We start from the raw sequence: 25,372 nt of genomic DNA, 5'->3' as shown, positions 1-25,372 counted from the left end.
TTGCCATTACATGTTACCTGATACTGAAAGCAACATGACAGAAGGCAGAGCCCCACACCCGGCCATGCCTCTAAAGCCAGATCTAATTCTAGACTTTTCCACTATATCAGCAAATAAATTACATTCTTTAATGCAGTATAGTTCAGATTGTTCTTTACTTTTAATCAAAGCTGATATAACCACTATTTATATTTGTATATAATACAAGAAAATAATGTAATTAAACATATGGTCTCTTCTGTGAAAGCAAATGGTCATTTTGTTGATAAAATAATTTTTATTCACTATCCATGCACACTATACAGTTTAAAGAGTCGAGTGTTGTAATTACACTGCTAACTCTATAGTTAAATCTTTTTTATCCAGTCTTATACACTGAATATTCTACCTGCATTATCCAGAGTCAATATTATATATACAATGCCACACAAAGGCCAGTGTAAAAAGAAGAGGCACATATGACTCAGCCCAAATAAATGGCTAATACACATACTTCTGCCTGTTGTTTAAGTAACGCAGCTGTGTTAGTTCATGATTCTGTCACTAGATTTTATATTTGGTCACAGGCATAAAAAGAACAACAATTAAAACAAACGAAGATGCAGGTAGGAGTGTAGCTCAGTGGTGGAGTGTGTGCTTAGTGGCCAAAAGTCCTGGATAACCCCCAACAGCCTCCCAAAAGAGAAAATTAAATTATTTGAATTATAATAAAAACAAACTTACACGCAACAGAAAAGTGAAAGAATTTTTCAAAATCTATCAGTTAGTTCAAGGCATTTTCCTTACCAATATTTTTCCAAAAATGTAAAATTATACTTATTATTAAATGTAATCCACTGTGAGCACTGCGCTTTAGAGCACCCAGCAGACAGGTTTCACTGCTTAACTAGAAGAGAAGTATGTCTCTGCTCATTTGGAAGGTGGATCCCTTCTATAGCACTAATTTCATCCAGGGTTTCAAGTGACCCCTTTGAAACCACAGTACAGGATATAAGGCCAAAGGGCATCACTCCCTCTAAGAAAGTTTTCTTTACATCCTTACAAGAATTTTAATTCAATTGCAGCCAACACTCTCTTTGTTAAGACTTTTCTACAATGGTAAAAATATAAAGAGGTAAAATTTTTACTATCAAATGAAACTGTGATCAAAATGCAGTTCTGATTCACTACAACCACGAAGCTCCTAATTTAATTTTCATTAAATTAAAAGTAGAAAAGTTGATTAACTCAAGTTATTTACACAAGAAAAGGGTTCATAACTTCAAATTAAGTGTATTAATATTGCCATCATTTACTTAGTAGACACCCAGCCTTGTAATTAGCTGGGGCACAGAAAGATAAAAGATCAAAGTAGAAATTCGTCCTTAGAAAAGGAAATGTGACTAGAAAAAATTTTAACTGGTCTCATCCCAAAAGATCTGATATTTTGGAAAAGATTTAATTCAGATTACAAACAAAAAAAAAGCTAAGACTTAAGACAACTTACAAATTTAAAAAAATAGTAGTATTAGTTTTCATTCTAGAAAATAAAGCTGTTAATTTTTATTACAGAACAAAATGTTTCTTAAATTGGCTATTCCTCCATACAAAGATATCATCATTATTCACTATAAAGATCTCATAAAATTACATAATCTAAATGGATATATTTGTATACAATTTGAGTATCTTCAACCAACCAAGTAAGACTTCCGAAATTCAGGTAAATTTGGTTATTTTTAATTTTTAGAATTAAAACTAAGAAAATAAATTACTGAAAAGGATTTCTGTGACAGTACATTTCCTGTGGAAGCCACTCAACATAATTCAACAATTCACAGTATTGACACAGTTTATTAGCAAGAAAAGAACATTTATCTTACCTAGCCATTACCTGTCTTTGAATGCTGGATAATTAAATGAGAAGACAATACTAGAAACACACTACCTCCTCCTCTAGCTATGGTCTTTTCTGTTTCTTTAAATAACTAACTGTGCAAAAGAGCTTCCAATACTTTATCTCCCCCCTATGGTTCTCTACCAGGGGTCAGCAAGCATTTTCTATAAGGGACTAGTCAGTAAATATTTTTGACTTTGAGGACCATTAGTTCTCTGTAATAACTACTGAATTTGCCACTACTGTGAGAAAGCAGCCATAGACAATATGTAAGTAAATGGACGCAGTTATGTTCCAGTAAAACTATTCATAGAAACTGTCAGTCATTTTAATCTAAGGGCATTAGTTCACCCACTTGTGCTGTATTCTAAAGTTTCCTCTATTTAGTTTGTCCTGGGTGCTCTGATTTCCTGTGATGGCTTTAGCTACCAACTATAAGCCAATGACACAATATTTATTCACAAGGCCATGCCTCTCCGCTCCAAACTCAACCTGCTCAGTGATAAACCCACATCTGTGTCTCACTGATTCAAGAGTTTTCTAAACAAAAAGATCTTCTCTTTCAAATATATTCCTTTTCTCAGGTATGATAGTACCATCCACAGATTTGTCCTTACCAAGAAATTAGGAGTTATTCTTCAGGAGTCAGAATCGTTGGAAAAAAAAAGCAATCTGGGCTTCGGCTAATTCTTGTCAAGAATTGGGTAAAGGAAGGTCTTAGGACACAAAAGCAGAGTAACACACTCCTACTTTCTCTGAATCTAGGGTACACAGTGCCACCTAATGGAAAAAACAAAGCCACTCTTCAGTATTTTTGGTAAATTCAGAATTATTTACCTGAGGCTGAAGCAAAACAACCAGGCATATGGGGAGACCAGATTGTGCTATAAATGACACTCTCGTGGCCTCTAAAGGTGCACAGTGACTTTCCAACAGTTGGATCCCACTACAAATAAATGAACAGATCGATTACCAGAGGTAAATTCAAGTATGTGCTTTCATATATTTATATATATATACTCTGTATATTTACATATACACATACCTAAAGTAATTTTTAGGATCTATTTTTAAATAAAGCAAGGTAGTATTTAAGGGGCTAGAATATTCAATGCTAAGCTAATTTTTAGTTCATAGCCAAAAAACTAGATAATGTTAAATTCTAATTAATGTTTTAATATATTATTTGCAGAAATTAACTTTGGTTTTAAAGCTACAGAAGGGTATAAGAAAAGAAAAAACTCAGCTGAAGCTCTGGAGAGAAGAATATTTGTTTTCAAATTACAGTAATGCTGACATACCACTTTGACAGTCTGATCCCATGAGCCAGACACCACAAGCTGTTCACCTCTGGTTTGGCTCCAATCAACACTATACACCTAAAAATATTTTAAAGGGTTTAGAAAGCAAAATAGCATCAAGTTCAATATTACACTTCATGTCTTTATAATAGTGATAGCCAGCTAGAACAACTGATTTACCTCATGGAAACATCAAATAAAGTCCTACCCTGCTCAACATTATGTCTGAGAAGTGGAAAGTCCATTCTGCCATGCCGATTCCTTGTCAATAAGACTCCATTTGACTTAAGGTAATTCCACAGAATATTTTCAAACCTTCACTAAAACAAATTATACCTGTTTTTAAACCTATCAACAAATCACTATTTGCAGCACTGTGAAGAAATGTCAAAGCAGAAAGTCAGTATCCAAAAATCTTTGCCTTGTTAATGTTTATCAGAAAGCATTAAAATTTAATGAGTATCTCTATCTGGCCTTTCTTAGCAAAACCTTATAGGAACCAGGTGATCCTTTCAGATCTCTTAATAAACAACTTTAGTTACCTGATGCAGCTATTCCAATTTATACTTCACTGCTCTCAATGAGCCATTTCAAATAAGCTATTTGAAAACTTATGGAAATACTTTTCATTCTGTCATTTTACAACAGATTACACACAGACCATTACTATAAGCTACAAGATGTGATTGAAACATAAGATGATTATTTAAATTTTGTTTTCTAAATTTATTGCAGTACAAGACTCATTGCCACTAATTCCTCTCAAAGTACTCCCCTCACTTTGAATACTTTTATCATTGTCCTTGCCAAGTTCTGAAGCAGTTCTAGAAGTCCTCTATCATGTCTTTAGTCATACTTTCAAAACTGCCATGATGTCCTGAATCAATTCAAAACATTTACCTTTCATGGTCATTTTGGCTTTGGGGAAGAGTCAGAAGTCCTATGATATTAGACCCATCCAGTGAATAAAGTGAATGAGGACACACTGTCATGTTTTTGTGAGTCTGCCTTTCCACTGAACGGCACAAGGCAGCTGCATTCACCATATTTTTTACCACACCTCATAAAGTCACTCATGAAAGCAGACTTCCACAGCTGTTTCAGAAAGTGGCAAGAACCATGGGATAAGTCTGTTGAAAGCAGGAGAAAGATTCTTAGGATTAATGGCAATGGGTCTTTTACTGTAACTTTTTTAATTTAAACTTTCACTGCATACATATGTACTGTATATTTTGTCACCCCATATGTACATAAGTATACTTAATGAAAACGGTCCTGACATAGACCTGAGTAGATGTTATCAAATGTGGTCAGCCAGCAGGTTATTTTGAATCATGCCTATAATCCCAGCACTTTGGGAGGCAAAGGCAGGAAGATCACAAGTTCAAGCCCTGCCTCAGTATCTTAGCAAGACCCTGTCTCAAAACTAAAAATTTAAAAATAGCTGAGGATACAGCTCAGTACAAAGGCCCTGGATTCAATACCCAGTACTGGAAACAAAAACAAAAACAAAAAACTCTAGCCCCACATATATGCCAGAGTATGAATACGCAGGGTTTATTGTGGCTTAAATAAGGGTTTCTTGCTCTCTGCTACCGAGTGCTGTGCTGAGCCATGTTAGAGTCCAAGGAGAGAAAAAAATGAGTAATTTTGATCCTGTATATATTTAAAATTTTGGTGTTTTGGCACTTGAGTGCTGAATCTAAAAAAGTCATAGGCTAACAACAGAATGGTGGTTGTCAGGAGTTTAGGGCAGAAGGAGAGGGAGATGCTGGTCAAGGGGACAAATTTTCAGTTATAAGTTTTAGGGTGCAGAATGTTAACTATAGTTAAATATTATGCATGGAATACTTGAAGTTTGCTAAGAGAGTAGACCTTAAATGTTCTCATCCCACACACACATACACAAATGGGAACTATGTCACGTAATGAGTAAGTTAATTAGTTTAATTGTGGGAAGCACTACTCAAGGTATACTTTATCAAGAAACTACACTGTGTACCTTAAATATATAAATGTTTAACTTGTCAATTATAGTTCAATAAAGCTGGAAATTTTTTTTTTCAAGGAGAAGGGGTTTATTTGGCTTACAGTTCATAGAGTTTTAAGTCCATAATCAGCCAACTCCAAGGCAGGGATGCAAAACAGGGATGGCAAAGCAGAAACAACATGGTACATACAAGGCAGCAAAGGTAACAAAAGGGAATTACTGGTGTCTCTCTGCCCCTTTTATCTTATTCAGACTACTTAGGGTGGGTAGCACTCACACCCTTAATCCTAGTGCCCTTGAGCCTAGCATTGCATCATGAATCAATTCCAAGCTGGAAATTTTTAAAAATAAAATTATTAAAGTTTCCATGAAAAAAAAGAAGAAACATAGAGGAAATTTTGTATTTTGTTCATTGGGAATCTTTTTCACTATTATTTTTAAAATACTGCATTACAAATTTATCTCAACTACAAAATTGAGGAGAGGGGCTTAAACTTTTGTAGCCAAGTGAATGCCACACATGCCCAAACCCCTACCCTCCACCCCTGTCCTGGTCCCCCTGCTGCCCTCTTCATGTGAGACAGAAGAGCAGCTAGAACCTTTAAGGAATCACAATCTAGCAGCAGAGAGCACCTCATGAAGTAAACAGAAGGGGGAAAAAACCTGCTGGACAATCTATTAGTTAAGGATGGGAAAAACAAAGATTAGGAAGCAATCACTGAAGATCTTCAGAGCTAAAGGAATTTAATTTTATCCTCTTAGCCTCTAAACTTCTTTCATAAAGGCCTTATGATAAATGGTAAATTTCTTCTATAAAGGGTCACACAGTAGATATTTTAGACTTTCTAGGCCATCAAGCATTGTCACAACTATTAAACCTAGCACTTGTAGCACATAAAAGCTACCTTTGTCAATGACACAGCTTTGTTTCAATAAAACTTTATTCACAAATCAAACTCTGAGCCAGGTTTGACCCTGGTCCACAGAATGGAGTTTACCAACTCCTGCCCTGGACTAACAGAACAGTCAAAAGTAACAATAATACACTTTAATAACAACAAAATTTTTTTTAATACTCAAGAGGCTGAGGCAGGAAAATCGTGGTTGAGGCCAGTGAGAACTTAGTGAGAACTGTCTCAAAATAAAAATAAATAAATAAAAGGCCCTGGGGATGTAGTTTAGTGCTCTCTGGGTTTAATGTCCAGTACTGAAAACAAAACCAAACAAAATCTTTCTTGAACATTGCGTGCCAGATATTCTCATCTAAACTTAATATATTTTATCTCCTTTAATATTCATTTCTATGAAGTAGATACTTGCATGCCAAGGCCCAGGTAGGTTAAGTACAAGTTTCCAAGGCTAATTAGGTACAGAGCTGAAATCTAAACCTTCGCAGCCTACTTGCAGAGCCTACCTTTAATTGCTATGCCAGACTGTTGACAGCAAGCTGCTTGATGGCACTGCTAAGTCAGAACTTCCCGGTTTCCTTGGGCTCTAATATCAGAGACATAAAGCCCTGCCCTTGCTGGTATCACCCTTCACTGGAGCTACATCGGGCCTAGACTAATTCCACTTCCATGAATTACCCATATCCAAGAACATAAAGTCTCTGTCCACTCCTGAATCCCCACTTATCCTTCAAGAATGTCCCCAATACAGCCTTTGTGAACTAAGCCTCCCCTGGCGAGCACCTCAGTCAGTCAAATGGTCCCTTCTGTGCTTCCGTCTCAGTTTGCACCTACTTTTAATCCAGCATTTACACATTTTACTAAAAGTAATGTATAATAACTACCATCTAATACTAGATTTTGGAGACCCTCTCATGAGCAGAACCATTGAGTTTTGAGTATGTCTAGGCTCATCACAATGAAAACAGGCACTCAAAAAGTGTTAGTCAAAATATTGTAACCAATCAAATTTACCTTCACAACCTGCATCATTGCCAAGTACTACTAACTAAAGACTAACACGTTCAGCTCAGATTCCACTGCCGCCACATACTTCCATTGTGATGCTAGCATTGAAACCTTGACTGCTCATCTCAACACTGTCATCAGCTCACAGAGAACCCAGCCATAAGACAACTTGGCTGAGGGCAGTCTTGTTGCCGGCTGTCCTGTCTGTCACACAACAAAGTAGCAAGCATTAAGTCTCTACAATAAAGCTGAGGATAGGACAGACACGATGGTGAGGTTAAAAAATGGGCTAATAAAGAAGAAAATAAGAAAAAAATAATAATAAATAAATAAAGAAGAAAATAAGAGACAACTCAATCAATAAATGTTTTGTTTTATTATATTTAAAATATTAGGATATTTTAATAAGAGAACAACTGTAGACATAAGTGCATGGGGGTGCTGCAATGGAAAGTTCAGCTTGATACGCAGAAGAGATTATTCAAGCAGTGCCTTGGGAACTGGCTAAAAGATCAGCAGGCAGAAACTAGAGGTCAAACAGTAACCAGAGGTGCCCCAAAAGACACAAATGGGGGCAGACAGCACCCTAGCGATTAGGGCTAGAAGAACACTGTGAGATAATACTAAGTGATGATAACATTAGCAAAAATGGAAGGATGGAGGAAGGAAGATAATGTGTAATTAATATATACTGAGTCTGAAGTGGCAGCAAGACAGCCAAGTGGAAATATCTAATATGATCAGCATTTGAGCATTAACCTCAAGCTCTGATAAAAGTGCAAGCCTTAGAGATGTTTGGGAAGACAACTGAAAAGAGAAGATGGGATTCCACTATTCCAACCTCAAGCCAAGTTATTCACTTACTCAACAAACATTTAGTAAGCATCTACTGTGCACAAGACAAGGAGGGGACGCTTACAACGTTAGGCAAGACTTGCCCTCGTGGATCTTATATTTTAGCGGAAGAAGACACCTACAAGTAAATGTGTGATTTCAAGTTATGATCTTCAAAACTACAAATATAAAGCCGAGTAAGGAGGCAAGAGCAAGGGATGATTTCTCAATACAATGATCAGAGAAGACCTCTCTTAGTAGAGATTTGAGTGTGATAAAAGACTAGAGTGCTGATCCGAAAGGAATGGCATCAGACAGAGTGAACAGGAAAGACTGAAAGCAGGCAACAAGCTTACCATATCCATGGAAAAGCTAGGGCAAAGATTTAGAAGGTAACATCCTGAAGGGCCATGGTTGAGAATTTGTATATCATCTTTCTGAAGAGACCACAGCCATCAACTATAATCCACCATTTAGATTATAACACCCTTCTAACTGCTTCTCCCACAGATTCTTGTTCACCTCCAGTCATTATCCATAATGTATACATAAGTGTAGATTAATGTCATTCCACCATACAAAGCCTTTCCATGGTTTCCTATTACGTGGCTCCTGCAGCTTATGATCTTCATGCAACATTATGTGAGATTCATCCATGTTGATTTGTATTTCCCAAAGGTCAAAATTATGCAAAAGTATACAGTACACTGCTTAAGAATATGTCCATACATGGTAAAAGTAAAAAGACAAGCAAAGAAAATATAAATAGAAAACTGAGGACAGTGGTTACTATGGGAAGAAGGAAGGAAAAAGAGAGGGAGAGGAAGGATAGGATTAGAAAGGGATAACCAGAGACTCCCAATTTCTTAAGCTAGATGATGAACATGTAAGTGTTCAATATATCATTTTCAAATCTTACATATATTTTATATGTATGAAATATTTCACAGCAAATTTTTTTAAATGTGCAATGTCTTCCCATTGGTGGTCAGTGCTGACTGGACCAGGCCCACAGGCTCCACCCTTCAACTTCTAGGTTGTTCTTTGCCTTGCTCCGCACACCTGAGTAGCTCATCCCTACTTTTCTTTCATACATGGGATGCCTTCCCTGCCGCTTCCCAGACGATCATCCTCACTCCCAGCACTATGCTCACTCTCAGCACTTAGCACAGTGCATAGCAGACAACTGGCAGCTTCGGCCTCTCTCCTGGAGAGGGCAAGGACTCCAGAAGAGCAAGAACAAGTCTGACTTGCTCATCTTCCATGCTAGGTTGAGTACACAGCCTTGCACTTAGGAGAGCTATGGAAGTTCTTAGAAGGAATAAAGGAACAGAGAAACAAATATGAGGGGAAAGCACATCTTAGTCTACTCTTCCTTCTCTTCTCTATTCCCTGTTTCTCTCTTCACTCCCAATAAATAATCATGGAAAATGGTCAAATTAAATATAGAAAAGAAGACATTCGCAGTACCTGATTTTATGTTTTAAAAGGAGGGTCCTCTAAAGCCCTTCTTATGAAATTATTCTTGGCAGTGGTGAAGAAAATTAATTGAAAAAATGGAAACATGAAAAAAAACACTGAAAAGTATTTTGTGCTGCTTTGTGAAATCTAAACTTCATCAAAACCAGTTTGAGAGGACACATTTTATGAATGAAACTAATTCCCAAAGAGCTCATTTTCAATTGACTATAAATTAGTGTCTTTTTAAAGTTGGTCAATTTCATTAAAACGTGTCAAATAAAAACTATGCCCAGGATTTTCAGATTTATCTGTATTGATGCAAAGAAAGAGACACAGACTTTTAATTACTGAGTGACGAGAAAGGCCTACATATTTCTTTAAATAGGTAACTTAAATTTTAAAAATTCATTATGGAAATTTTTAAAGCACAGAGAATAGTCCAATAAACCTCCAGGTACCAATTACACCTTCCTGTAACTAACAACATTTTGCCCATCTTCTCATCTGTCCCATTATTGTCTGACTGCTGGAATGTTTTAACATCAATCATTTCATTCATTAAGTATTTCAGAAGAATTTTCTTTATTTTTACATTAGCACAAGGCCATTTTCACCCCTAACAAGATTAACAATACCCCCTCAATATTGTCTAATAGTATATATTCATATTTCTCTCATCGTCACAAAAATATCTTTTTTATAGGTTGGTTTATTTTAATCAGTGTCCAAATAAGAGCCACATTTTTCACTTAGTATTATGTCTCCCTCTTTTTTTTTTGCTGGTGGTATCCAGGAATGAAATATCCCCATCTTTTTTATTTTGAGACAGGGTCGCTCTGAACTGCCCAGGTAGGACTGGAACTTGCAGTTATCCTGCCTCAGCCTCCCTCAGTGCTGGCATTAACGGCATGTTCCACCATACCCACATTTAAATCTCTTCTAATCGAGGATAACCTTCCTCCTGATACTTTGTTTTTGCTGTCCCCTTTCCAATGCCTTTGTTGAAGAAACAAAATTATTCATCTTGTAGAATTTCCTACATTCTCAATTTGGCTAATTGTTTCCTTGTGGTAGTATTTTAACATCTTCCTCGCCCCTTCCTATTTCCTTTGAATTGGAAGTTAGATCTGGAGGCTTAATCAGATTTCAGTTCAATTTTTTTTAGCTTCCTATTACATTAAGAGGCATGTAATTTCTGACTGACCCACTTTTAGTGCTCCAAGATTGTTCAGAGAATGTTTTGATCTTAAATTAATGGTTTCACCCTCTGCAGATGACCCTCGCCTCCAGTCATTATTTCATTAGGAGCTAGCTACTGATGATTTTCAAATTCTGTTATTCCTCCTGCATATGTTAGCTAGGATTCTGTTATAAAATTTTTAATCAACTTTTGATTACTCCATAATAGGATTCATATAGAACAGGCAAGATAAGTGCCTTAATTCTATTTCAATTTTCAGGATGAAGTGGTTGTCCTATTAAGCTTTAATGTGATGATTTTTTAATCATCACAATTTCATATAAGGAGTGAAAATACATATGTGGTATGTGTACCATGTTTCAATTCATTATTATCATTCATTATGATGTTCAAATTGTTCCATCTTTGGCCAGTGAGAGCCCCTTCAAGTTGCTCTTCTAAACTTTGGACATGTCTTTCTCAGCTTCTCGGAGCTTTCTTGATTTCTAATACAAGAAGTCTTGACTCCCTCCTGCATATTTCCCACACAGCCTGGGAATAAATGATTTCTACAAAAACCAGTGTTCCTCTTGGAAGGAAACAGTATTTAGAAGCCATAATCTAGACACTAAGGACATTCACTGCTACTGAGTTTCATTACTCCTAAGTCTTTACACTGCCAAGAACTAGGAAATGATGTTTATGGAAATTCCCACACAATTTTAAGATTAAGTACTGCTACTTATTTTCTTTAATTCCCAAATCTCTTTTCTCTTACATTAAAACTTCTGGTTTCTAATGACATGACGACTGTTAAAGTCTATCCTATTAGAGACACATAAGAGTTTCAAAGTAATAACACTGATTTTTTTGAATCCAGTTTATAATTTATTTCTAATTCTTTTGTTTACCAATCACAATAGTGTGCTTTTAAAGTCACTTGAAATACATTATTTTCAAAATCTAGTTTGACAAACCACTAGATTAATTTGTTTTCAATTTTTAGCATTGCCTTTTCTAATTTAAATTGTGATTTCTAACTATGTAAAATATTTCAATAGTCCTAAGTCAAAACTGGAACAGAAGTTATATTTTGAAAAATTTTACTTCCATCTTTGTCCTCACTGCCCTTTCTTCCCTTCTCTCTATAAAGGTAACCATGTTTTTACATTATCTTTCCATTGCTACTTTTTCAAATATATATGATATAGCATATATATTTGTAATAAATAATAATGTGCAATATATGTTCTTATAGTCCTGTCTGATAAAAATGTAAATTCTACATATATTTAAATATTTCTGTCAATAAATCCACTTCATATGAGCCTGCAGAAAAACTAAAAATAATTTATAGTTCCATATGATTTAAAATTATCAAGTAAGATGCACAATTCTCCTATATATGTTTCCTAATAGATTCTAAACCTAGAGAGACGGGGTTCTAATTTCTCTCTGTGGATATGTACCTTGCTTTGGAGATAGGCATAGTGCTGACACTAAGTACATGAGAGATGACAGACGTAGTACAATAATCATGCATGAAAGACTTTTTCTATTTACTCTATTACAGTTTCCATCTATCTAAAATTATCATTTTCTCTTCTTTATAATTAGGAATTTCTCTAAAAGTTAGGAAGCTCTGACATTAGATAAATACACTATGAATAATGATTTTGGAAGGGAAAGCAAATCATCTTCTTTTTTAAAGATTTTTTGGGCCAGGGATTTAGCTCAGTGGTTCCACCGCCTGCTGTGCAAGCGCAAGGACCTGAGTTCGATCCCCAGTACCAAAAAAAAAAAAAAAATATATATATATATATATATACACACACACCAAGTTGATAAGTGATGCTATTCAATAATGAGAATAAGTTTTAACTCTTAAAAATCATAAAAAGCAAATTAAAAATGAAAAATTATAATACCTGGATTAAAATGATTTTATATCATCACTTAAGTCACTTTAACTCACTCTCAATAGCACAGTGCTATAAGTTGTGAAACAGAAAAAACAATATTCTCAGTTCATCCTCTCTTTTACATATCCTCACCGAACTTTTAAAATGTTTACTATTTTTCCATTCCTATTATATATTCAGCAACAAGGTAATAAACTAAAGTAACAGTGATCCCAAATGATAAAATCTAGTCATTGAAGAGTTTTAGTTGAGTTTTCTATTACAATAACAGCCAAGGAATTCCAACTGATACAGATGCTTAACAAAAATGGCATTTGAAGAGAAAATGAGGAAGGACGATCTAGAATAACAGTCTGCAAAACACACACACACAAAACCAAGTGTCTTCAGTTCAAAAAACCTGTTTTATAATTACACACAGCAGCTCAAATAACAAAGGTCTAGATGCTGTACTAGTAAAATCGAAGGGACGCATCACCATAACATGGCTGAGAGAGATATGTACACAGCCAGCTCAGGGAATACGACTAGAGCCAGAGGTCAAAGATTAAAAGAGACACTGAAAAACAGGAGAGTACAAAAGGAGGGTTACCAGGAGGGTAAAAGATGTCCAGATCACATAATCTGAGGACAGGCTGGAGATGACAAATGCATGGTTTGGCAGAGGACACACTAGAAGGAGCATGATGGCTGTAGTCAAGCTTTCTCCTGGAAAAGGAGACTGATCTTAGTCTCACCACTTCAGAGAAAGTGAAGCAATACTACAGAAGGCAGATCTGGGTGTAAGATAAGCAACTTTCCAACCAATAGAGCAACCTAAATTACATACGTTATCTCCTGAAATAGGGAAATTCATTTTCACTGAGATGAAGTAAAGACCGAGGTACTATCTGTCAGGGACATTCTAGAACAGTATTTCCCAGAGAATATATATACACCATTGGTTGTGTAAGAAGTGATTTTAACTGGTGCATATATTTGTTTTATTCATTACATATTTATCTTAATATATATTAACAACAAATAAATGTACCCACTAGCTATCCCACCCTAGGGTTTCATGAATATTATTGTTTTAGAACAAAGTAACAACCTAAAATTGATTTAAACAAAAACAGTATTAACGTAATTAGATATTATTTTATGATCTTATAGTTACCACCCTAGAATTTATATGGATAATAAAAGGCAGCAAAAAATTAAGAAAAATAACTTCTGCAAGGAAAAATATTTTAAAAATTAAAACTAAAACAGTACATTATATAAAATACATGTGGTGTAAGAAGACGGCAAAAGTCATAAAGGCACCAAAAATGAATTTTGGACATGTTGCTCTGTGGAGATTTATCCTTTCATTGAACATTCTGAAATTAAATTTCCTTCTTTACCAAAGTTGTCTTAGTATTCAGTGATTTTTCTGAAAACATGGCAATTTACAACTACATTTATTCAAATAGCCATCACAACACAACAGAGTAGATAAAATTTTTCATTATTTTCAGTACTAATCTTAGATATATTGATTTTTAATAGCTATAAATATAAAACACTACCCGGTACCCTCACAAAACTAAACTTTTTACCACAAAAGATTATATTCTTACATCTAATAAGAATTTATTGATGCCCTATTATGGTACCGGCACTGTAGCACATAAAAATTCCAAAAGTAAATTTGTAAGTATTCACTTGAAGGATCTACTGCTACCTTGAGGAAATATTTTTAAAATTTAAGGTAAAACACCAAAAGAGAATGTCTTCACCATCATCTTCCTTGAAAATAGTTATGTATTTTAGTATGACTGAAGCCCAAACCATTTCCCATGCTACATATACACAAATAAAATCTAGATTCAGATTTTTCTTTAGTATGCTCCACCTTGTATTTATTACTTGATGCTTCTGCTCAAATATATTCTGAAAATCCTCAGGAATCTGACTAAAGCCTAAGGACTATCTTGTAATGTCTTTGTGTAAAGTTCTCCTGCCTCTATCTTAGGGCACTGCATGGCAGGAACATTCTCATGGCATAAAGAAAGCGATGGGTCTCTTTGGAAGAAAAGATACCACAGTATACTACTACTCAAGGTGTTTTACTACCTAGTGAGTAGCCTGACTTTTTCTTTTCTCTCCCAGCTCCTTAGGCCAAGAGGTGCTTTGTGTTTGAATAATCGAATAATAACTGACTTCTAACATATGCAAGAATCATTAAAATTTCAACACAACCCTGAAAACAGTTCCCCTGTGTCCATTCCCAAATGGATTTCAACCAAAATCTAAAAAGAAAACAATCAGCTCAAAGAGATTCTCTTCCTACCTCCTGAGCGTGTTCTTTATAGACTTGTAGTGGCCCTGTGGCTTTGGCAGTGTCCCAGAGCTGCAGTGAGCCGTCACCACCACAGGTGACAAGGACATGTTCATTGTTCTCACTCCAGGTCACATCAAACAGGCCATCATTCCAGTCAAAGCTACACCGGGATCATTTCAGAAAAAAGTAAATGGCAATCACAATGTTATTATTATTATTATTTTTTTTTTTTTAGTTTACTACATATGTTAACACACATTGTCTCATATGATCTTTACAACAATGGAGGGGAGATAAGTAAAGCAGTATTTTACAGAGGCCAAAACAGAAAGGCTAGAATAGCCCAGGTAATACACATAGAAAACTGCAAAGCTGGATTAAAATTAGGTCTCCCAACTATTAATATTGAACTACTAACATGATGGCATGCTGCCATACCTGAAAGCTTACCACTTTCTGTGACTCATACAATACATAGGCCAGCAAGCCCTTCAAAATACTTAGACTTATTCCAATTTTTCCCATAAATCTTTCACCTGAGCTATATAACACTTGTCCTATAAATCTTTCACCTGAGCTATGAATAGCTAGTTATTTTCTGACAGAATTTACTTTCTTTTTTCAACCTTTAACTAACTTGATGGAAATACTAATGTGTACAACAGCCAGTCACCCAGGGAAGATAGGCAGGTAAAGAAAGGAGAGGAGCTGGCTAATCCACAAGACAGGTACTTAGGTTCTGCATGAGTGAAGCTAAACTATACTATGACAGCAAAGGCAGCCATTGTTACACACATTTAACACATAAGTGTTAATTAGATAACTTTTTAAGTTTAAATCTTACAATTTATAAATGGACTCTAAAAAATAACCTTTAGAGGAAATGTGGCATAATCATAACACAATGGCAAAAAAAATTTTCTATACTGTGCAAATGCTAAAGTTCTTTTTATATTTCAGATTAAAACATTTTATTGACCAAAAAGATTCAAAACTTAATTCTATTAAAGTTTTAATAGCAATAGAAAATATACGGAAGTTTAATAATTAAAGCCATTTTACCTTCTAAAAATGGCAAGCCCAGTTTCATTCTGATCCAATATTAGTAGGGTTCCACAGCCTAAAGAGAAAGACAAAATCGAGGTCATGCTGTTGAACCTTCCAGGGGGAACATCTAAGACCAAAGAAGTACTCTGTCAAGCTCTGAGTACCTGATTTTACTACCACAAATCTCCCCCTAAAGTTACTGGAATCATGTATACAAAACGGTCAGAATTGTGCTGGTTTTTTTTTCATATTGTGCTTCAGCGATTAAATATTCAACTTGCCATCTCCCCCCTGACTGGAATCTGGACACAGCTCTGACAGAAGGGCAAGATGTCCACGTGCCTACTCTGACCAGCCAAGACTCCAGGCACCCAGACTGGCCAAGCTGGAGTTACACGGTTCCTAGTGACAGATGACAAATCTCAGGCTTAGAGACCCCTGGATCATGCTCCTCCTACTCTCACTCGGCTTTGGCAATAAATGTAAAATATATCCCACATGGAATTTTAAATGTATAACTGTGGAAATACCAAATACTTGGTGAAGGGCTGAAAACCATAATATCTTGTCTAATATGATTTTACTACACAAGTAATGTCCTTTAAAAGATACATTTATCTTTACAGAGATCAAGGGGGAAGTTATTTAAACATGACTGGCTGGTTTTTCAAATACCAATTCCTTTGAAGGAGTTGTTGCAAAACATTTAAAGCAACGTTACAAATTTCTGAGTTTTCAATCTAACTGGTGGGCAAGGATTGTAAATATGAATATATCACCACTAAATAATGGTGATGGTAAAGCATTTCCCTCTGAGTTTTATTAATCACTTCATTTTTTTTTCTACTGTAGGACTGAAGAAAAAAAAAAAAACAGATCGCTGACATTATGTAATGACTCGCTGCACTGCTCCGGTGTGAAAACAATAGCTGGGACTTGAATTGTGTAAATAACAGCTAAGTCGTGAATTAAAAGAAAGCAAAATCGAGAATGGGCCCGCGCCCTTCCATTTAGTCCGCGGCCAGACAACTGCTTTCAATGCGATATGTATGTACAGCCCAATCCCCCACGATGAATGTATTTACTATGTATTGCAAACCTATACTAATAACAAATTTTTAAAAAAACAATTGCTTTCAAATGTATACATTCCCCGGGAGACAAAAGGCGAGGACATATTTCATACAGTAATATCTCATGAGGGCACTGGCCGGGAAACGATCCACACGTTTCCGCTCTGTGCCCGAAAGCCAACAGCGAGGCACGGTGAGATAGCTCTGCGTAGGCACCAGGATGACCAGGCCAGGGTCCTGCAAACAGAGTCAGACCGTCGGGCTGGCGCACAGGTTCACCCTGCGATCTGCACGGGGCGTTTCTGCACCGGAGACAGTGCGGTCTTCAGAAACAAGGACCTGGGTACTAAGCCTCTTCCACACGTAAACTGGCAAAGAACCGGACAGCATCCCCCGACCAGCACACCATTCTGGGCGCTGAGGAAAGAGGAGCCCGCGCCCCACACCTCCTCTCGCGGCCCTGCCCACCCGGGGGCCCCGCCCACTCGGCGGCGTTCCTGCGAGTCCCCGCCCCGGCAGCGCGATCCGGCCTCACCCGCGATGCCGTAGTGCTGCGCGGTAGCGCAGGCCAAGCGGCCAGGCAGGTACGGCGAGAACTCGGCCGCGTAGCCGTGGCGGCCTGGTACCCTCAGTGTCCGCGCAGCGCTCATTGCCCCTGCCGCCTCCGGTCTCACCGCCCTGGCCACAAAAATTGCCCGAGTAGGAGGCCTACGGTGGCGACTCGTGACAGAAGTTAGAGGTCCAGAAAGAGCGAACGGAAGTGAGAGCGCCCATGTCCTGAGTCGTAGTGTCCGATTGGCCCGGAGCGGAAAGGGCGTTGACGCTGATGGAGACCATTTTTGTTTTGGGCAAAGCAAAATTGATTTCCGCCAGTTGAAGTGATCAATAATTAAATCCAACTGGGGAGTGAGCTGGGGTTAGGTGCTAATTTCGAAAATTTTTGTTGTTACATCTCAGCCTCCACTGCAGGACTAACTGATTTTTATTCTTTGAACTTTTGAAAGACTGACATTAGGAAATTTTCCTCTAGGTACTGCAAACTTCGAAACCATTTAGCCAGTCAGAAAGACAGTTGAGTCCCGTGTTCCCCTTGATACAGTGGACCCTCCAGTTACGACCAGCCTGACATACGAACAATTTGGGTTGATCAGTGGAAGATTCATCTGCCTTTTGTTATCTATAGTGTGTACCCAGGTAAACATCCAGGTATCAGCTGTATTGACTTAGTCACAACCAGCCCACGGGAACCAGTCAAGTTCATAAGGGTCCACTGTAACTTAAAGCAATGTTAAATCAGGCAACAGTGAAGCTAAGAGAGAATGAGATTTGTCATTGGCATCTAGCTTGAAAAAAAAAAAAAAATATATATATATATATGTGTAGATTGGAGGGGAGGGTTGGTACTGGAATTGGAACCCAGTGGTGCTCTACAACTGAGCTACATCCTCAAGCCTTTTTTGTTTTTATTTTGAGATTAGGTTTCCCAGACTGGGCTCAAAATTCAGATCTTCCTGCCTCAATCTTCAGATTACAGGTGTCTGCCATCTCACCCAGCTTTGTAATAAATATGTATAGTGCAGTAATAAGTACTCAGATCCTAGGACTAATTAAGGCCTCTTTTTTTTTCAGTACTGGGAATTAAACTCAGGGCCTCATACATTCTAGGCAAGCTCTCTACCACTGAACTACATCCCCAACCTTTAATTCATTCTTTCAAATACTTGTGAAGCATGGAGAATACCATATAATTTATCCGCCAAGTAAACACTTGTAAAAGATGGTGTAGTTAACAATTAAGACAGGTTAACAGGCACAAACCAAGTCTCATGATCACTTTACACACGAATCACAGTGCTAAGCTCTTAAAATTCAAAAGCAGTAAGATATTGTCCGTGGCCTCAAGATATTAGAGTCTTGTAAAGAGAAGATATGTAAACAATAAAGGATAATCAAAATACTATAGATGCTATGAGAAGTATATGGTATTTAAAAAAGGAAATCTTCAGTGCTAGAGTTGGGGACGGCAGGAAAAGCTTCAGAAAAAAAGGTGGTCTTTGTGGTGAATGCATAGAGATGAATAGATTTTTATAGATTTTTTAAAATAAATTTTGGGAGCAGGAGTAACATGAGCAACTCAGGAGACCTAAACCAGCATGATCCACTAGGAATCACCACTGCCAGGACTCAGCACAACCAGATGGAGGAGGTGTGGGGAAGAGAATTTTGAGGGCAGAGAGTAGAGTTGTGCTGTGGCTGAGATCATCAAGAGTTCTATGCTATCCCAAAGAGATTGGATTTCTACTGTAATTGAAAGGTCTGCAGATTAGAAATTGGAGATGGCTTAGAGGTGTTAGTTATAGTTCAAGCAAAAGATGATTAGAACTTGAAAAAAAATCCTGTGTTCAAGAATTATGGTAATGAAAGTGGAAAGTAAGATTCAGGTCAAATTTTTTAAGCTGTTACTCATAATACATAGTATGCAAGGAAGAGAGAGGAATCTAAATGACCCTTAGGTGTCTAACTTAGGCATCTGCATAGATACAGGAACTGTTCACTGAAATGAGGACTCTTGGGGGAGGACCAAGTCTGAGGATAAAGTGAGCTCCAGTTTAATGTTGAATATGGATTTCTTTTAGGCTCTTTTTTGGATATACCTGTTCAGTACAGAGTTTGTGACTGCTTTTACTCAAAGAGAGTGTGAAAAGGGAAGAGAGCTAAACAGAACTGTGGAGGTAATGTCAGCATGCAAGCCCTGCCAAACAAGAAGAGCTAGGGAAATGGAGAGACCCACATGGTGGATCCAATCAATTCATCTATTAATCTGTTTAAGAATATAGCTCATGTTGGGAGGGTTTGCATACAACTGATGAATACTTAGATGGACAAGTTAGTGGGTGGATCCTTTTGAGGCAAATGACTCAACAGAGTTTTTAAACTGTGAAAACACATCTATTTTAGTGCTTGCTGCCTGTTACAGTGCTTGGTGCAAAGTAAAATGTATCAGTCAGGTTTGCTGTTGCTGGTAGAAAATACCAGACACCTGCAACTTAAAGGAGGAAAGGTTTAATTTAGCTCATGGTATCAGAGGGTTCAGTTCATGGTCAGCTGGATCTAAAGCAGAACTATTGCAGCAGAAAACAATGATCAAGCAAAGCTGCTCACTTCATGGCAGCCATGAAGCAGGGTGGATTGGAAAGAGCACCAGAGAAGAAAGGACTAGGAACTAGACATAGTGTGCAAATTCATGCCTCTGTGACCCACCCAGACACACCCTGAAATGTGCTTTTCTAATCTGCTAGGCATTTGAATCCCTTTAGGTTGACAATCATGGTTGACAGTCACATATATAAACCAAAAAAAGAAAAGAAAAAACAACCATTAGCTGGACATGGTGGCACATGCCCATAATCCCAGCACTCTGGGAAGCTGAAGTAGAAGATCACAAGTTCAAGCTCAGCCTAGGCAAATTAGTGACTTAACATTACCCTATCTCAAAATAGAAAAAGGACTGTGGCTGTAGCTCAGTGGTAGAACACTTGCCTAGCCGTGTACAAGGCTCTGGGTTCAATTCCCAGTACTGAAGAGAGAGGGGGAAAAAGGCAGCCATGACTATGATAGCCAGTAAAATTTTATTAGCACAAACTCAAGTATGCAAAAAAAGGAGGCTTTGCTTTTTTTTTTTTTTTTTTTTGCTAGGAAGCTTAAATACCCAATCTGCAGGCCTGTTAGAAAATCCAGCCTCATCTTGTTTGGAGCTTCCTGTTATTCATGAGGGTCACATTAGAATCTGACAGTAAAGATTCCCAAAGGCAGAATCAGAGTTTTTTTCACTCTCCAGGGCCTAACACAGTGTCTGGAAAATGGTGAAGCATTTTCTAATCTTTAGTTAGCTCCCCAAAATGGGCATGTGAATATGCATTTGCTTGTTATGTTTGCCTCTAGGCAAAGTTAAACCCTCCTTGAGGAAATAAACTCCCACTTATCTTGGGGCTCCATGAAACCCTTCCTGCCAAAGGGCAGGGTCACATCACTGTCACTTCTCCATGCTTTTGAGTTCAACTCCTTCCCCATCTGTTAATGGTAAGGGTCTAGATATCCTCCCAAAGCCTCAAGTGTTGACAGACTTGCTCTAGAGTATGTGAAGCTGGAATTGACTCACAGTGCAATGCTAGGCTCAAGGGCACACAGATTAAGGGCGTGAGTGCTACCCACTCTGCTGCCAAGGCCCCGCATGGCTGAAGGGGGTGAAGCGGAGGTGGGAAATTAAGAAAGACAAAGAGATATAAGGTATAGGTGGGGCCAAGTGGGGCTTGAACTCCTGATGGGAGAAAAAGACCACCAAGCAACTGCAGCCCATTTATTTATAGTGGTGGAGATAAGGGACATGTGGGGGAGGGGGACGGGTAAAAGGGGCTGGTCTATAACCCGAGCCAGGAGAGTAGCTAAGATCTACAGGATTTCCTGCTTGATGTTTCTCTGCCGAATGGGCAGGAAGAAATACAGTCCTCTTCTTGGCCAGGCCTTGCTCCACCGCTCCCTTTTGACACCTGTTCTCCGGGGCCCTGCCTCATCTGTGCAAGGAGGTGAGTTAGGCCTGGCCATAGTGATCTACAGCACAGTGCTCCCAGCAAGACGCTATTAAGGCTCCCTTGTTACCTTTGCTACCTTGTGTGCGCCATGTTTCTGCTCTGTCATGCCTGTTTGTCATCCCTGCCTTGGAGTCTGCCAATTATGGACTGAAACTTCTAGGAACTATAAGCCAAATGAACTCCTTCCCTTTTAACTTTGGGTGTCAGGTATTTTGTCACAGCAACGAGAGAAAAGTAACACACCATCACTGCTGTCACATGATCATCTCTTGCCTCTCTATCCCCAAGGACATGTCAAAACTCCCATGGCTGAGTTTAGGCTTTCACCAACAGTTCTCAGAAGCTTCTATGCCAGTCAGTCAGATCACAAAGAGCCTTCCTATCTAATTGGAATGGATAGAGGAAAACAAACAAAAACTACAGCAAAACACAAATTACTCAATAGACAATAATAAATGACATCAAACAATCCTTAATTCATAACAACTGACAGTAAGGTGTAGACATGTAGAGGCAGACAGCCTAGGTATATGCACTCCTCACCCCCAAACCACACAAGCACCAAACTCTTACTATCCCATGGACCTGAAATGGAATATGTATGCCTCCTTACCTAGGCAACATTCCTCATATTTCAGATCCCCACCTCAGGAGTTTTTTTTTTAATGGGCATTGAACTCTAGGTTTTTGCACTGAGCTACATCCATAGCCTTTTTACTATTTTTGAGACAGGGTCTCATTGTGTTGCTAAATTACCCAAGCTGTGATCAATTTCGCAATCCTCCTGCCTCAGCCTCCCAGAGAGCTGGGATTATAAAAGTATATGCCACCCACTCCCCTGGGTGATTCTTATATGCTGGCTAAAACATAGATAGAGAAGTGCTCAGCACTGGCAGGGATTTGGCCAATAAAAGCTAAAGGCATAAGATGGTCCAAGGCAAAATAAGCAGGATTTTTTTCCCCAGTGCTGGAGACTGAACCCAGCCTCACACATCCTAGGCAAATGCTCTGCCACAGAGCTACTTCCTCCTGCATCCAGAGGAAACCACTAAGATATATCTCTAACTGGCAGTATCGGGTGAGTACAGACACCAGAACCAGGAGGTTCGTGTCCGGTTCTTACCATCCTCAGACTTTATATTCAAGGGGGACATTTTGTATGTTTGTCTTAGGACCTTTGCACATGTGGAGACCTGAGGTCCCAGTGCATTTGATGCCACTACTCTTACATTCTCTGTGTGCTATGTTTTCAGAGGTGACATGAGATGGCTTATGAGCTCCTGAACCAGTGTCACATGAGGACCAGTTCATTCAGGTCTTCAGACCAGGTCATGCAGTTCTGTAGACTCTGGAAAGTTCCATGCAACAGAGACTACATTATCCTGACCAGAGAAAGCCAGAGTGGGAACTCTTACATTCTTTGAACTCACAGCATAAAGCCCTGTAGCTACCCCACCACATGTGCCTGCACCTGTACTTAAAAAGGAAGTGACTCCCACCCTGTCCTACTGGGCGGATCCACTACACAGGAAGTGCTGGAGAAGGAGCCCCCCCAGTCACGAAGGGTAGCCATTTTGATTAATGTTTCCATCACAATGAAATCTTCACCATTAATAGGAGTTAAGTAAATGCTTATTTTATAAGCCCAGGATAACTTTATATTTGGTTTTAAAATGTTAACACTTAATAGCAGAGCCTGAACTATCTGACTGTGCCTGAAAGTAAAAAATTCACAAAAAAAAATGACAAAGACTGTTAAAGGGACACAGGAACCTGCTAGAGGGCCTCTCTCTAGGTAAATCTGAGCTAATAAAAATATTCATAGTTACAGATTATAACCTACTGAAAAAATAAGTCTACAGAATCATACTGATATGAATAAATAATGGAACAAGAGACAGTTTTCCTTATAGTAAAAATCCTGTTAATAAAGGTAGAAGAAATAATGAAATTACAAGATGATTATTTGGCAATTACCAAAGTAATAATTGTGTTAGGCAAGAATCATCAATGAATCAGGGCATGGTGGCACACACCTGTAATCTCAGACATCTGGAAGGCTGAGGCAGGAGAATCACAAGTTCAAATCCAGCCCGGGCAACTTAGTGAGAACTGTCTCAAAATAAAAATGTACTTTTAAAAAGGGCTGAGGGTGTAGCATAGGTTCAATCTTCAGTGCTACCATTAAAAAGATAGATGGATGTTAAAACTAGTGAGAGGAATTACATAGAGAAACAGGCTATTTGCATTCCTTTAGACTGTTTCCTCACAAGATTCTAATTAATTACAAGGGAGAAAAGAATAACTTTGTGAAGAAACCTAACAAAAAAACCCTTAATCAAGTGATTAAACATCACCATAAAGGGACAAATCAACGTCATGAGCTGCTGATGGGATACATTGGGCAAAACCACTTCACTTCTGTGATGTTTCCACCCAAACTTCATAACCCGAGGAATGCAAATCATGAGGAAACATCAGCAAACCCAAATTGAGGGACATTCTACAAAATAACTGGCCTGTACTCTTTAAAAAATATGTAGCTGCCAGGTGTGGTGGCACAAACCTGTAATCCCAGTATTCAAGAAGCTGAGGCACGAGGATTACAAGTTCAAGGCCGGCCTGGGCTACATATTATTTAAATTCAAAGCCAGACTGGACTATAGAAGATGACCCTGGAGAGAGAGGGCAGATAGTGGAGAGCTACAGAGAGCTACAGAGACATTTTAACCAACCTAACACATGATACTGAGTCAGCTCCTGAATGAGAACAGATTTTTTTCTTTTGCTTTCAAGGACACTTGACAAAAGTGTTAGTCAATATTTTTGTATTTACATTACTTTCCTGATTTCAATCATTGTGTTTTATTTATGTAAGGCAGTATTCTTATTTTTAGGAAATATATACCAAATCTGCAATTTACTGTAAAGCATTTAAAAATTATTGATAGATGGATTGATAGAGCAAGTATGAAAAAATGTTAACATCTGGGAATGTATGAAGCATATATGGAACTTCTCTGAACTTTTTTTAAACAACTTTTCTGTTGTTAGTTACTTAAAAAGTGTTAAGTCTAATGCATTAAAAACAAACCTTAATGGAAATTAATGCTCTTAAAAATAAAAGTTTTAGAATTATACTAATATATGCTATTGACTAAATTCATTATTACTAAGACTATTACCCTCCACTACTTTTCAGAGAGAAGACTCAAGAAACTAAGAAAATTAAATCTCCCTTTGGATTTAAATCTGGATTTGCCTACAGATTTCTTATGAAAGATCCTTTTGTTCCCTACACCCACAGCCTTTTTGGGTGGTTTTTAATGCTGCCCCCTACGCAGGAAAAGTCTCATCTTCCTATCCCACAAATGAACTCGGTGTCCTTTTTCATATTCTCTTTCAAGGTGGAATACTTTCAGAAATTCCAACTATCTCTAAAATTTTCTTTTTTTTTTTTGATACTGGGGATTGAACTCGTCTAAAATTTTATTTCTAAATTTAAAACAAGCATACATATATCTATCACAGGTTGTAAAACTTACAATTGCTTTTCTTATTTTCTCTCTTTTTCTTGATCATCCTCTTTTTGTGGCAAATGTAATGAATGAAATGTTTATATGGCAACCGTGAAGACTGTTTCATAATGGAGAAAACAGTGGATTGAGTGTCCTTTTATTTTGAGATAGGCACTTTACTGTTTTGATATTCTATTTTCTCATCTGTGAAGTAAGTATAATGAATTCTGATCTTTTTACTCTGTTAATATTATAACTCTAAGACTTGTTAGAAAGAAAAATCATTGTAATCAAATGTTACTTTTATTCAAGCCGAGACCACCAGATGGTAGCCAAGCTTTACCCTACAACTTGGAT

General features: G+C 37.7%; 1 protein-coding gene across 3 annotated transcripts in view; it reads right to left on the bottom strand.

Annotated features, from left to right (window-relative positions):
- The window catches only part of Pex7 (peroxisomal biogenesis factor 7), a 67,657-nt gene extending 49,967 nt beyond the window's left edge, over nucleotides 1–17,690 (bottom strand). The window contains exons 1-5 of one of the 3 annotated variants that reach the window (XM_013068052.3): nucleotides 17,444–17,690; nucleotides 15,851–15,908; nucleotides 14,798–14,948; nucleotides 3,178–3,255; nucleotides 2,714–2,822 (exon numbers count right to left, since the gene is read on the bottom strand). In XM_013068052.3, the coding sequence (XP_012923506.1) occupies nucleotides 2,714–2,822; nucleotides 3,178–3,255; nucleotides 14,798–14,948; nucleotides 15,851–15,908; nucleotides 17,444–17,558 (511 nt within the window). In that variant the 5' untranslated portion in view covers nucleotides 17,559–17,690. Of the gene's footprint in view, nucleotides 1–2,713; nucleotides 2,823–3,177; nucleotides 3,256–14,797; nucleotides 14,949–15,850; nucleotides 15,909–17,021; nucleotides 17,371–17,443 lie in introns of those variants that run through there. The other 2 variants (XM_004871475.4, XM_087190019.1) reach the window with 2 other exon arrangements.
- Between the last annotated feature and the right edge of the window lie 7,682 nt (nucleotides 17,691–25,372).

Source organism: Heterocephalus glaber, unplaced genomic scaffold (genome assembly GCF_053883595.1).
Source record: "Heterocephalus glaber isolate CG9 unplaced genomic scaffold, H.glaber_assembly_v1.0 deba00001550, whole genome shotgun sequence".
Taxonomy (NCBI): domain Eukaryota; kingdom Metazoa; phylum Chordata; class Mammalia; order Rodentia; family Bathyergidae; genus Heterocephalus; species Heterocephalus glaber.
The sequence above is the reverse complement of the archived record's forward strand: the minus strand, read 5'-3'. Positions and strand labels throughout refer to the sequence as shown.